The sequence below is a fragment of the Hydra vulgaris genome, chromosome 13 (genome assembly GCF_038396675.1).
Source record: "Hydra vulgaris chromosome 13, alternate assembly HydraT2T_AEP".
In the NCBI taxonomy this organism is placed as follows: domain Eukaryota; kingdom Metazoa; phylum Cnidaria; class Hydrozoa; order Anthoathecata; family Hydridae; genus Hydra; species Hydra vulgaris.
Window position 1 is genome coordinate 16,570,001 of NC_088932.1, and position 14,707 is coordinate 16,584,707.

A 14,707-nucleotide genomic window follows, 5' to 3' on the forward strand; every position below is an offset into this window, starting at 1 on the left:
TTAACAATTTCAATAGAATAATTGTTTATAAAATAAGCACAAATCCTGAAATCAGGCAAGACATGCTAATGAATTTCTAATAACTCCTATACTCTTGTATTATTACAATGAATAAACCTGCTTATTTAAAAGCCTTAAGCCCTAATCTTTTAGAAGATATGTTTAATTTATTTTTTGGACTAAAGTACTTTTTTTCCTATTAGGAGAGTTAGGTACTTTTTGCACCAAAAAAAACACATAACTAATGTAATTTTTCAACATATTATTACAATAAAGAAATAAGTCTATTCTATATCTTCAATGTCACTCGTGTCTCCATCTATGCCATGAATATTGCTATAAAAAGTAACTCCTTCGGGAAGATTGATATGGGTTAAAAGATCACAAATATCATGAAATTTTGCAGTTTTAACAGGCAAAAAATTTAAGTATGCTCTATTAGGTTTGAGTGAAAGGAGAGTTGAAAGTTTTTTTATCACATTTAAAAGTTTTTATGACATCACAACATTCTCCGGTCATTGAAATTCTACTTAGTGGTACATTGCCTCGTTCAAATTTTGCTCCTCTAAACTCGCTAATTCCAGTTACTGGTTTTATTAAAGGATCATAAGCCCTTTTAAAGTCCAGTACAACTGGGGTTCCATCTTGGATCATGTTTCTGGAAGAGGGTGTTCCTTGTAAACAACATTAAATGGTTTTCTGGTAACTGTATTCTTTACAAGAGATACCCACTGTGAAGGTAGAATTACCCTGTCCTTCGTTTTCCTCCTTTTTTCAATGCGCCCAAAATTACAATCACAAGGCATTCGGTTATGTCCTGGAAGGGGATACTTTATGTAACGGTTTTTATTCTGTGAAAAACAGTTATCTATGAAAATCACAATCTTTGTAGTTGTAGATGTAAGATCAGAAATGTAATGATCCAAACATGAAATGACTTCATTTGGGCCCTTAGCTGCAAAATGCTCAGCATACAGATACATGTGAGCAGATTCATTTACATTGTCATGAATGCACAGGTTGTGAATCCAAAGTTAACATTAAATGTCAACTTTGGATTCACAAAAAAAAAAAAAAATTTACCGCTTCCTCTTGTCCAATGCCAGTTGATACTGGCATTGGACAAGAGGAAGCGGTAAATTTTTTTCAAAGTCCAAACAGATCACTGCAGTGTCTTTGCTTAGTTTTGCAGCTTCTGTGGCTTCGTTGATTAAACATATCAGCTTCCTTTATGTGAAGCTCATGTTGAAATTTCAGTTTATTTACAAGAATGGCATCATTAATAGACTCAGCTGCTTTTATTTGTGCCTGGAATTTTTCACATTTATTGCATATGTCACTCCTTGGAAATCCAAATTTAATATTAAATACAAAGTTAAATATGTCAAGGTAAAGCTAGTATTTACAATCATTAGGTATAAGATCTGGGTTTGCCTTTAAAAATCGGTGATGCATTTCTGCCACAGTCAGAGATGAATCCAGGTATTTTTTGTGTTTGTTTTTTGATCGGCTGTAGTGGCTTTCACGTGCAGGAAACAGTTTAATGTGATCACAAACACGATCTCTAATTTCTTTAACAATTGTTTTGTGATTTTCGTGTTTACCCTGGCCATCTTCAATGGGAACAGTAAAGTTAGGAACTTTTCTCTTAAGCCTAGATTCCTTTACCCCATTTATTGCAAGAAACGCTGTTTTGCAAACGGTAACAGTTTGATCCATTGCAGTGACTGAATAGAAAAAGCTACTTTGTTCTTTGCTATTTTCTTTTCTAGGTCTTTGACGAATACTATTGACAGGGGTTTGAATTTATATATATATAAATATATATATATATATTTGAATTTATATATATATATAAATATTTATATATATATATAAATATTTATATATATATATAAATATATATATATATATATATAAATATATATATATATATATATATATATATATATATATATATATATATATATATATATATATATATATATATATGTGTATATATATATATATATATATATATATATGTATATATATATATAAATCAATGACATCGTGTACTAAAACTCTTAGGAATAAAATGCGCTTGAATAAATTATCAAGTCTGTAAATCGTGCTGTATATTATAAAGACTATTTGGCCTATAAGAAAAACAGCCTATAAAATGAAGACTATTTGGCCTTTAAGAAAAACGGCCTATGAAGACTATCTGGCCTATAATATATATATATATATATATATATATATATATATATATATATATATATATATATATATATATATATATATATATATATATATATATATATATATATATATATATATATATATATGTATTTGTATATATATATATGTATATATATATAATACCTATTTAAGTCAATTGATTTGTATACATTATGCTGTGGTAATCTTTAAATAAATAAGTTGGTATAACAAAAATGACAAAACAGTTAAATAAAAAAAATAGTTAAAATAATAAAAACAGTAAAAAATTAAATATAAAAACATTCAGAATTAAAGAAACACACAACATTCTTGTCTAAAAAGTTGCTTTTTTTTTTTTTTTTTGTGTGATTTTTCAAATGGTAAATGATAAAACTTAACTAGGGTCATTTCCACACTTACAGTGAGTTTAACAAAAGTTATTATAATATGTTAGATTACTCAAAAAGTAGAAATGCATTAGAAATGAATTTTTGCAGCCGTCAATCTAATACTATTAGGGTTAGTTTAAAATTATTCTCACACTGAAATTTAAATCAAAAATGTACTTGTTTTGATCAAACTTTCAAAGTGCAATTTTTCATATTTATTGTAAGTGTTTCACACTTATCAGATATATTTTCGACACTTATTGTATATCTTAAAATCTGCTTTAGCGTCTAGTTTAAAATGCACTGGCGGTTTCAAATGAAAATTTAATGCATTAGTAACATTTTATGTTTTTAGGTGTATAAATAAAAAAAAAAGACTATTAAATAAACATTAATTGTATAGTAATAAAAATAATATTAGAAATTAAAACTAAAGATTTTAAAGCATTTCCATTACTTTAGTACATATCCTTTAAGTTCTTAAACTGGAAAGGATAGAGTTTCATCATAACTACCTAAGTCTTATTTTATAATTATTATCAACATTTAAATGAAACTCATTTTCTGACTCGGTTTCAAGGCTTTCTTTTTCTTTTGCAACTTTTTTTTTTTTTCCTCAAAATTTTTATGTTTTCTCTTTCTTTTTTAGTTTTTTCATTTAATAACTTTTTCTCCATAGCCAATTGTTTCTTTCTTAATCTTTCTTCCTCTACTTTTGACTTTTTATCTGCAGCTAATTGTTTCTTTCTTAATTTTTCATCCTTTCTTTGTGACTTTTCTTGCACTTTTGTCTTCTGAATTTGCTGCCACCTTTCAGATGTCACAACCAATGGTAAACGTTCTACTTTGCGCTTAGACATTTGGACCAGCTGTTTTGGCCATATTAATACACTTTCAATTGAGTTTATGATTTCTGCTGCTATTTTTAAACTGAAACAAGCTGGTTTTGGTTCTATTACAGCTGCGTTATTGCAATCAGACATTTCTATATCGGTTATACCTTGCACATTTTCTAAATTACAAGTTGTTGATAGATTTACCCTAAATTACCTAAAGTTGATAGATAAACCCTAACCCTGACCTTTCCTTGTTTTATTTGAAATGCTTCTAACAGCTGGTACTTAAAAAAGGTATTTTCATAGGCTGACATAATAAACCCGCTGAGTTCATATAAGTAACTATGTATTGCAGTTTCTATGTATTGTGATAGAAGTGCATGACCATGTTGATACACAAAATATAAATAAATAAAAAAATTGCTACTTTTTGCAAAATTTATATTAGTATTTAAAACCTACGATAAGTGTCGACTCACGGTAGGTGTGGAAACGACCCTAGTTTCCTCAAATTTCAAATGCTGCGGTATCTTTAATATAATTTACTTTTCAACATACATAATGTGTTGGTTTTTTTCAGATAAAAATTTAGCTCAAAATGGTTAAACATTTGAATTTATATGATTTTACAGGGCTTGATGATCCAAACATAACTAACTCAGGAGAAAAATCACCAAGTAAGTATTTTTTCATTAAATTTTGTCAAATTGGCACCTTAGAGTATGCATATAGTTCATTTATATAAATGCGTACTCCAAGATGCAAATTTAACTAAAGTAAGTATTAAATAAAAAAATAAGTAAGTATTAAATAAAAAAATAAAGTTAATTAGTATTAAATAAAAAAAAGTATTAAATAAAAATACCAAGTTATATTAGCAATATAATAATAAAAAATTTTTTATATTATTCTAAATTTGGATATTATGTCATTATCAAAATAACAATTGCCAATGAATAATAATTAATTGTTTATAAAATGAGTAATAATTAATTATAAATTTTTAAATGAAAAAAAAAGCATTTTAATTCCTCAAGGTTCTAATTTATTAAGTTTGATGGTCCATAATTGTTTGTCAATTAAATATAATTGTCTGTCAAGTTTTTATACTATGACATAAATAATAGAAAGCCAAAAAAGAATTTAAAAGAAAATTAAAAAATCAAAAAGAGATATAGTAAAATTTAAAGGTTTTATTTACACTTTACAATTGAAGCATAATAAGTTGCCAAGTAAAATAATTTATATAAAAAAGGAAAAAACAAATACCAGGCAAGTAAACTATAAAAGAAAAGGCTAGAAAAAACCTATAAATTCTATAAAACCTGGAAAAGTCAGAGGTATATAATAATTTTTGAAAAAAGTTATGAAAAATTCATGGAAATTTCATGTATTTAGTCACAAAACAAATAATTTTTATATTCATTTAAATATTTTCACGCTTATTGGAGAGTAAAAATCATTCATTTTATATGCTACATAATTATTTAATGGTTGCTGTTAGTATATGCTACATAGTTATTTAATGGTTGCTGTTAGTATATGCTACATATTTGGGAGAGTTTTTTTCTTTATTTTTAATCTTATTTGTTGACATGTTTTTGTCTCAATAATCTAAATTTCTAAGGATGGACTGACCAGTGTGAACTGGAATATTTTGGGGCCCTAGAAAAAAGGCATTCAACTAAATTTGATATTTAGTTAATTAACATTGCTTCATTTGGCGTTCTTGTAGTTCATAAAGTATTTCAAAGGACACAAAAATGCTGTTTTTAATTGAGTAAGTTTCTTATATTGACTGTTTAAAGATAATCTTGCTTTCAGGACAACTGTGGCAATAGACAGTTACAAAACTTCGTTTCATTTAAAATTTTGTATAAAAAAGTTTGTTGAGAATGCTGTGGTTACAAAGAGATCTTTTGAAATTTTTAACAATGTAAAACCTTATTTGGAAAAGTTAATATTATATAATAAGGAAACATAATATAATAAAAAAATATTAAATTGTATATAGAAGCTATAACAGATCCTCTGATCAAAGTCAGTTTTTTTTTTTTAATCTGTTGCTACATACTACTACATAGTTGCTACATACTACTACATAGTAGAACCATTTCTTTAGCAATTTCAGTCAATTCAAGGCCGTCAATTTAAGTCTTTTTCTATATAATGAGTTATATCCTCTGATGTCATGCCTCATAGAAAGATTTAATAAAAAGGTTTCTAAAAAAATATCATTGAATATCAAATGTACATATGAAAAATTTTCCCCAAAGCTCTGCAAAAATCTGAAAATTGAAAAATGCAACTGGAAAAATGTGGTGACTGGTGTTTGAGCTGTTTTTAAGTTACAGAAATGTAAAATTGTTAGTAATGAAAAAAATTAAATTTCAAAAAGAATGCAATTTTCAGTTCCTGTAGTCACTAAATTAAAAGAGTGTTCTCTACTGAAATACAAAGCTACTAGACATATATCATCATTTTTGCCAAAAATTATCATAAAGTTGCCTGACATACCAAGATGAGTTTTGATTTTTTAGCATTATTTCTACATGGTTCTGAGCTAATAAAATCCTTCCTAGCTGATCAAGCTGTGAGCCTGTATTCTTGCCTATACAACTTGGCATCATTTAAAAAGGAGAGTTTTGAAAATTTTGATTTCGCAAAGCAATGTTTAAATTTTTTTTTAGGTGCTCCAAGATGTCTTACTATCTTATCTTATCTTAGAGCACCACAGAATAGCATTCAACCTAGAAGTTCAAATAATGCTAGAGCCGGCTTTGAACCTCCAGTTTTAAGGCCAGAACTTTAACTACTACACAACAGCTGCTAATAGATTACTTTTACTATGAACTAGTAGGAGATATTCAGTTCAACATTGTTCTGCATACCTTCTCCTCATAGTTCATAGTAAAAGTTGTTAATCCAATGTTATTTCATATGGCAATCATGTGAAATAACATTGTTAACTCAAATGTTTGTGTAAAAAATGCAGAATATTTCCTAATGAAAAGCTTAAGACCAATCCCTGCCACTGGTGGATTGCGCCATATACATATCCTATCAAAAATGTTAAGTGTCCATTTATCATATGACTGACACCAACATGTCGGACAGCAGAGAACAAAAGAAAAAGCAGTTAGTAAAAGAAATTAAGGGGTAAGCAGATTCTCTCTGTTGACCAGTCTCACACCTCTTCTTCATCTAATAGACTAGTATAGATGTATTTATAAAACATAGTTTCCAGTTAAGGATGTTGAATGCTGGATCTTCTTGACTCAATGCATGGGTTTTGCTTGTGTCTATGTTATTATGACTAGGCAACTCATTCTATTATCTCCTAATGAGGGCATAGCTCTAAAACTCAGTTTTATGGTTCTGAGGCTAGCCTGGTAGTCAGGTTTCCTATACTCTGTGGTAGCTCTCAGAGAGGCTGATTCCATCAAAAGCTGTAAAATATCAGAGTAATAACAGTGCCATGTTGCGCATAGATGGTGTCCCTGTTTGTACTTTTGGTGTGCATTGTTGAGGCCACATTTGGAGCCTTTTGTTACAGCCTAGGGTTTATAAATAATAATGAAGCAGTTGCTTGGGCTATTAAATAGTGTACTGAGTACTATCTGTGCTTTGAGTCAAGTTTTTAACAAATTTAAAAATAACCAAAGTACCAAAAACTATAAAACACAAAAAACCATTGTTATCACCAATTTCTCTAAATCTATCATTTATTAATGTCCGTGGTCTTCGAAGTAACTTTTCTTCTGTTGAGTCTTATCTCTTGCAAAGTTCACCTGGCTTACTTGCTCTCTGATTTCAAGTCAAGTCTCACTCTTCTCCATGGTTTTCCTCAAATCTATTATTCCACCTCTCTTGTATGGTGCAGATTTTGTCACCTCACCTTTTGACAAAGCTGAATTGTTTGCTATGAGTTTTTTTATCAATATCATCTCTTGATTCCACTAGTTGCATTCTATCTGATATAGTCGACAAACAGGTTGATTCGTTGCATAACATTCATTTCACCCCAGCTTCTGTATCTAAAGTGATTTCCTGCTTTACAGACTCTTCTACAGCTTGTGGTCCAGACAATCTGTTATAGTTTTTGGCAGAAGTGTTCTTCAGAGCTGTTGTCTATACTTTCAAAACTATTTAACAAGTGCTAATCAGAGTCCTGTTTTCCAGCCTGCTGGAAAGTGACATCTGTTATACCTATTTTCAAAAACTTTGCTAATAACTGATAGGTTTTTTCATGCATTAGATATATGCTGAAAGGTTGAGACTATCGCTCTCAACATTTCTATAGCTTTTGATAAAATTTGGCATGTGGTCTTCTCCATAAACTTTCTTCTTACAGTGCATCAGGTAACATCTTCAAGATTGTTGAGTCATTCCTGACCAATCATAGTATAAAGTTGATCTTGATGGACAACACTCTTCTTCATATCCTGTAACTTCAGGGATTCCTCAAGGTTCTATCCTTGGCCCTATACTCTTTTTAATTTACATTAATGATCTTCCAGAAATTTTCACATCTTAAGTTGCATTGTTCGTTGATGATACTACCATTTATTTTTGTCTTAATAAGAAGTAAACACTCTCTGATTGCTTGGAGGGTGTATTTGAGCTTTAAAGGATCTCACTTCTGCTACAGCATGTGGCTCTCAGTGGCTGGTGAACTTTAACTTAGATAAAACTCAATTTTTTCTTTAACTAGTCGTTATCACAATAATCTAGATCTTCCTATATTTATGAAGGTTAATGTGCTTGATGAGTCATCTACCCTTCATCTTCTAGGATTAACTCTAACTTCTGATCTTACTTGGAAACCATTTATCAAATCGATTGCAAAATTAGAATCTGCTAAAATTGCCTCTTTTTATCGAATTCTATTCTTTATCTATAAATCTCAAATCCGTCCTTGTATGTAATACTATCACTCTATCTGGGGTGGATCTTCGAATAATGTCCTTTCTCTTTAAGAAAAGGTGCAAAAACTCATTATAAACTTAGTTGGGCCTGCTCTTGCAGCTGACCTCAACCATTATCACATCGTTGAGATGTTGCTTCTTTTTCTCTTTTCTATAAACACTATAATTAACGCTACTCTAAAGAGCTAGCGTCTCTTGTGCCATCTGCTAATTTCATTCTTGTGTTACTCGTCATTCAATTAAGTCTTATCATTTTACTGTGACTGTGCCTAGTTTTTTTCCTCGAATATCAGTACTTTGGAATTAACTTCCTTCATTTTGTTTTTCCTGATTCATATACTCTATAAATTTCATCTTTTCTCTTCCAGTAACTTCCCACTCTAATTGTGGTTGCCTGCAGGCTTGTTGGACGAGATGTTGAAAATATATATTTATATTTATATATATATATATATATATATATATATATATATATATATATATATATATATATATATATATATATATATATATATATATATAAAGTTACCATTGTCAGGATTTAATACATTTAAAGCATGAGGCCTTGAGAGTTGTAAACGCTGTATTTCAATGGCTTCCTAATCCTTTCATGTATAGTTATTTTGCATAAAAGAATTTTATTTGGTTTAGTCCAGTTTACTGTACTACCACAATGTTGTGTGTGTTAAAAGGTTCATGGTTTTTGCTGCAACATTAAAAATTTATTTTCTCGTACAAAAATATTATCTAATATGCATTGGCATGACTGATGCCAATCAGTTTACTAATTTCTTCAGTATATTGTGGTTTTTATTTATGTAAGTCCTTGTAATTACTTCTAGACTTATTCCTCATTAGTCTAACTTGCTTGCAATGATGATCTTTGATCATCTTTATGACATGATGTTTCTATCAAACAGGTAGCCTCATTCAAGCCCAAAATAGCAGAATCAGATTGTATACTCTTTTAGCAGTGTCAGATAGTGTTATTTTACTTAGACAGTGATGGAGCACATAAGTTTTAATGATTAACCAGTCTAAGGACTTTGGTCCTGTCATTATTTTGAAAAAATGTACATCAACTTAAAAAAAACTTAATCAACTAGATTAAGTCTTTTCTAGTTGATTGTACAAACTAAACTTCGAACTTCCAACTTGGTTGGAAAATTACTATTGTACCCTTTGATTCCTAAATTATTATACGAGTTAATTGAAAACCTTTTGTAGAAAACTATTGTTGTTAAAAGTATTTGTGTGCTACATTATTATTATTATTATTATTATTATCATTATTATTGTTAATAATACTTTTTCATACACTGATTATCCTCAGTCACTTAAATTTTATAATAGATTATATAATAAGTTATATTATATATATATATATATATATATATATATATATATATATATATATATATATATATATATATATATATTTATATATATTATATAATTTATATATCTAATAATCTATATTTAAATAATATATATAACTTGTGCATTATATCTAAAAATGTAGCAAAAACTTATAATTTCTTTTAGCTGCTGTGATAAATTATTTTCAAAATTATTAAAATACCTAAAGTATGTTTACTTACATTTTTAGTAACTGCATGGTCACATGACATGAAATATTAATACTTTTTTACTGTAAAAATAATCATTAATTGGTTTTAATAAATTTAGTCATTGTTTTGCATAAATTATAAAGTTTCTTTGAAAATCTGAGAATCTTGAAGGAACCCTAAATAATTTTTAAATATTTTCATATTTTTTTATATAGAATTGCATAATGATAAAAAATGTTTTTTGGGGTGTGAGACTGACTTTTTAGAGAAAAATAAATATGTATACAGTCATGGTCAAAAGTGTTTGACCACCCAATATTTAATGTGAAAATTTATTTAAAATGAAAATACAATACAAAAAAAAATAAATACAAAAAACAACATACATGAATATAGAAAAAATAAAAAAGTCACAGTAAAAATATGTTTTTGTACTTTGGATGGGCTCCTCAAACTTTTAAAACTCTGTGTCTATCATCTGTGGCCTCTATTATTTCTGGCATTGAGGCAATCAGAGGATTAAATTATTTGAGCATTTTTTCACGACAATTTTCATTATAATTTTCTCACATTTGCTAATAAGCTTGTGTTCTGTTTAGTGTGTTCTTGTATTTGCTATTAAGCTTGTGTTCTATTTAGCGTGTTTTGATATTTGCTAGCATACTTGGGTTTTGTTTAGGAACTTCTACATTTAGTTTTTATTGGTAAAGCAAGAGAATTAGTTGTATTTTCTTTGAGCTTTTTTTTAATGACTTTTTTTAATAATTTTTAATTTTTTAATTTTAATTTTAAATAAAAATAACAATGATTAAATTATTTAAATCAAATAAAATTTTTATGTTTATATTATATTTTTTATGTATTAGCCATATTTTAAAAGGAAAAAACCGGGACACAGAAATAGGAATGATAAAAAAGTGGAAAAATCCAGCAAAGGTTAATTTAACTTGTTGGACACGGAAAAATCAACTTTAAATTGAGATTTCTCTAAAACCATAAGTGCTTTTTGTTTCAACTTTTTTTTATTAAATGTGTCTACATCAATAAGAATTTCAACTTAAATTTATAGGGTTTGATGGGCTGTTTGGCAAGAGATCGAATTTTATAGCTGGTTGATGCCATCATTTTGCAGATTTTTTCTTTTTTCACCTTATTGGTGGCATTAATCCACTTTTTTTGGAAGTCCTATTTTATGTTTTGATACTCCACCTGTCTTTTAAGGAACTCCTAAACTATTGCCCAAAAATCTTCAATCTTGCACTCTTAAGGACAATTTGGAGGATTCGCATCTTTAGAAACAATTTTCACATTATTATCTTTGCACCACTGTAGAACTATTTTATAATAAGTGAAAAGCACTAAGATCTCGCCAAACGAGATATCGGTATTTGTGTTTTTTCGTAAATGGTAAAAGTCTTTTTTAAGAGACATTCTTTGATGTAGAAATCGGCAGTCAAGGTCTTCTTAGTGACAAAACAAGAGGACTGCATAGCACAGATGCAAACTGCTTGCCACACAAGGAACTCGGATGCAAATTTTTCTTGTCGAGTATATTAAAATTGATCAAGTTTATCTCATAGTAAAATTGTTAACCAGGAAATTGTGAAAAATCTGGAAGTAACGTTTAATTTAAAAAATAAAAGAAATAAAAATCATTTGTGGTTTTAGAGAAATCTCAATTTAAAGTTGACTGGATTTTTCCATGTCCACCAGATATTATCTAAATTGGTTGATCAGTGATCTCCAAGGGCCCAAAATACTTTTATTTTTAAATCCTGAAAAGGAGACTATACTGGGCCCAAAATACATTTTTTTAAAAATCCTGATAAAAATGAGGACATTTTTTTAAAAACATGCAATAGTTAAAAAAAAAAGCTTTATTTATTAATCAGATTGAAATTCTAGTGCCCTGATACATATATAGCCAAGGAATACCAAAGAAACAGTCTTGAAACATATTTTATATACATTATATAATGTTAATAAATTGTTATGAACCACATGGTTCAATCATATTTTTTATTATAACCTAGTTTGTTTACAGATTAATTTTTTTTTACATCTGGTTCAACAGAAGCTTTGTGTAAATTAACTCTGGCCAATACAGTAATTAATGTGTTAGTAAATAAAAATTAAAAACTCATTTTTTTAAAAAAAAAAAAAAATTTGTTTCAAAACTGGAACAGTTAAAAAAATGTCTTAATGACCTGTTTCAGGATGCCTGAACAACTTACCTAAAATCAGAACAATCCTGGAAAACCAGGATGTATGGTCACTATATATAGTGCATATAAGATATTTTCATATTATTTAATAGCAATGCAACTATTGGTTTAAACATTTCCTCACACAACTTGTGATTAGTAAGAGTGTTGCCAGCATATTTTTCATTAATAAGCAAGCTTATAATATTTATGAGTAGTTAGATCTTTTTGGCCATAACTAATTATGTATGTATGTATGTATGTATGTATGTATGTATGTATGTATGTATGTATGTATGTGTGTGTGTGTATATATATATATATATATATATATATATATATATATATATATATATATATATATATATATATATATACATATAAATATATATATACATATATATATATATATATATATATATATATATAGAAACACACATACATACATACATACATATATATATATATATATATATATATACATGCTTTGACAGGTGTAACAGGTATATATATATATATATATATATATGTGTATATATATATATATATATATATATATATATATATATTTGGAGACAATGGAGAGCTCCATTGTCAAGTTAAACTTTATTTATTTATATATATAAATATATATATATACTGTTATTCTTATTATCTAAAAGATTTAGCTGTACATGAGCTTATTGTTATAGTGTTTTTTTTTTGTTTTTTTTTGTCTGATTTAATATTTATTTTAGACCTTCCACCTCCTAGAAAATCAGTAGTCAATAAAGCAGGGAAACCAAATTCATTAAATTTATCAACCAATTATAACTCAGGTAGTAAGTATGTCAACATTTTAGATACTGTGATACGTTTTCCTCCAGCTCTAGTTTCTAGTTTATCTGCGCAAAGTGATCCATTCTCTGTTGAACACTTTTATTTGAGTGGAATTAGTGGAAAGATTGACTCTCCAAGTACTTTTTTTTATATTTTTATGATTCTTGTTGTGTATATAAATGTATATTTAAATTTTTATTTAAACTGTAATTGCAAAAGTTTAAAACAATAAAAAATAAGAATAAAATAATATTAAATACAAATTAAAAAAAAAAAAAAAAACAGAAATAATAAGTTTTATTTGGTTAACTAATTATACTTAATATAAAAAAAAGGATTTAATCAAAAAAAAAATTAATATGTGTATGAAAATATTTTTATTGATTTATGGACTTAATTTAAACTTTCAAAACTGTTCAAACATGAGAAAAACGTAAAAGAGAGCTTAATTCAAGTTTTTTCAAAGTTTAAAAAGAAAAATTACTGAAACTTATATTAAAAATATTGATTTAAAAGTATTTTAATACAAGCAAAAACCATTTGCACTCAAAATTCTAGTATAGCTAGCAATTAGTCAAGGAGGTGTTATTGAGTTTAATCAAACCTTCAAGGTATATATATACCCTATAAAGTATATATATATACCGTCAAGGTATATATATTCCGGGCATTCTGTCGATGTTCACTTTTTCTTGTATCAATTATAAACAGTCAAGATAGTTAAACAAGGCCATTTTATTTCTTTTTGCAATTGATCTAAGTGAAGTTTTTTGTTATATTTGTGCACGATAATTTTCTGAACCCCAATTTAATTTGGCTTAACTTTTCTAACATCGATTTGTTTCGGCGCAGTAATTTTTTGAACTTCAATTTGTTCAGGCATTTTCTTTTAAACCACTCATCAGATCGTAGTGAAACTTTAACTAAACTATTACATATTTAACTTGACCAATTTTGTTATTACTTTTTTTAATTCATATGATTATTATGCGAGTCCTTTATTCTTATTTTTTTAAGTGTTTAAAGTGTGTGTTTTTTTTGCATATCAGATTTAGTTTTAACAATATGTTGGTTTTTTTTTATTATTATTTTTTCTTTCAATAGAAAATGAAAATGTACCTTATGTTGCATCACCAGGTCCTGAAACACCACCTCTCCCACCAAGATGCGATAAACCATTGCGTTTATCAAAGCTTTCGTAAATCTATTTACGGAACCTTTGTTTTTTAAAACTGGTTGACAGTCTACGTTAAAGTTCTGCATTTTAATAAATGAATACTTTTCATTCACAGTTTTGTGTTTGTAGTAATAATCTTGTCGATACCATGTATAAAATTTGCCTATTTTCATAAATTACCTGTTTTTAATAGTTTTTAAATAATTTTTTGATTTTGAAATGCATTTTTTTAAATTTTATTTTAGTACTTTATAAATTGTACGATTTTGTTTTTATGTTATTATTATTTATTTTTAATACAGTGTTGATATTGCCAATAATAAAATTTTTGCGACAAATGATTCTTTTTCTGCTTCACAAAAAATAGCTTGTTTCTACTATACCGCCGATTTAAAATATAATTTCAATTCATTAATTTTACTTTTTTGTCCAACAAGAATTGTTTAAAATTTTCCAAGATCCCTCCTAAACTCTTCAATTAACTTTTTATGTGGTCATAAAACGGTAACCAGGGAAAGTATAACTATTATTTTTTGTTAAAATTATATAAATTAGATTTAATTTAAACTCTTATTAAA

At 27.5% G+C, this 14,707-nt stretch overlaps 1 protein-coding gene across 4 annotated transcripts in view; it reads left to right on the forward strand.

The window, feature by feature from the left end:
* LOC100199803 (uncharacterized) overlaps window positions 1-14,467 on the forward strand; it is a 111,751-nt gene extending 97,284 nt beyond the window's left edge. For all 4 annotated transcript variants that reach the window (XM_065816476.1, XM_065816478.1, XM_065816479.1 and 1 more), the window contains 3 exons: window positions 4,063-4,107; window positions 12,871-13,089; window positions 14,057-14,467. In XM_065816476.1, the coding sequence (XP_065672548.1) occupies window positions 4,063-4,107; window positions 12,871-13,089; window positions 14,057-14,154 (362 nt within the window). In that variant the 3' untranslated portion in view covers window positions 14,155-14,467. The remainder of the gene's footprint in view (window positions 1-4,062; window positions 4,108-12,870; window positions 13,090-14,056) is intronic.
* Window positions 14,468-14,707: the final 240 nt, after the last annotated feature.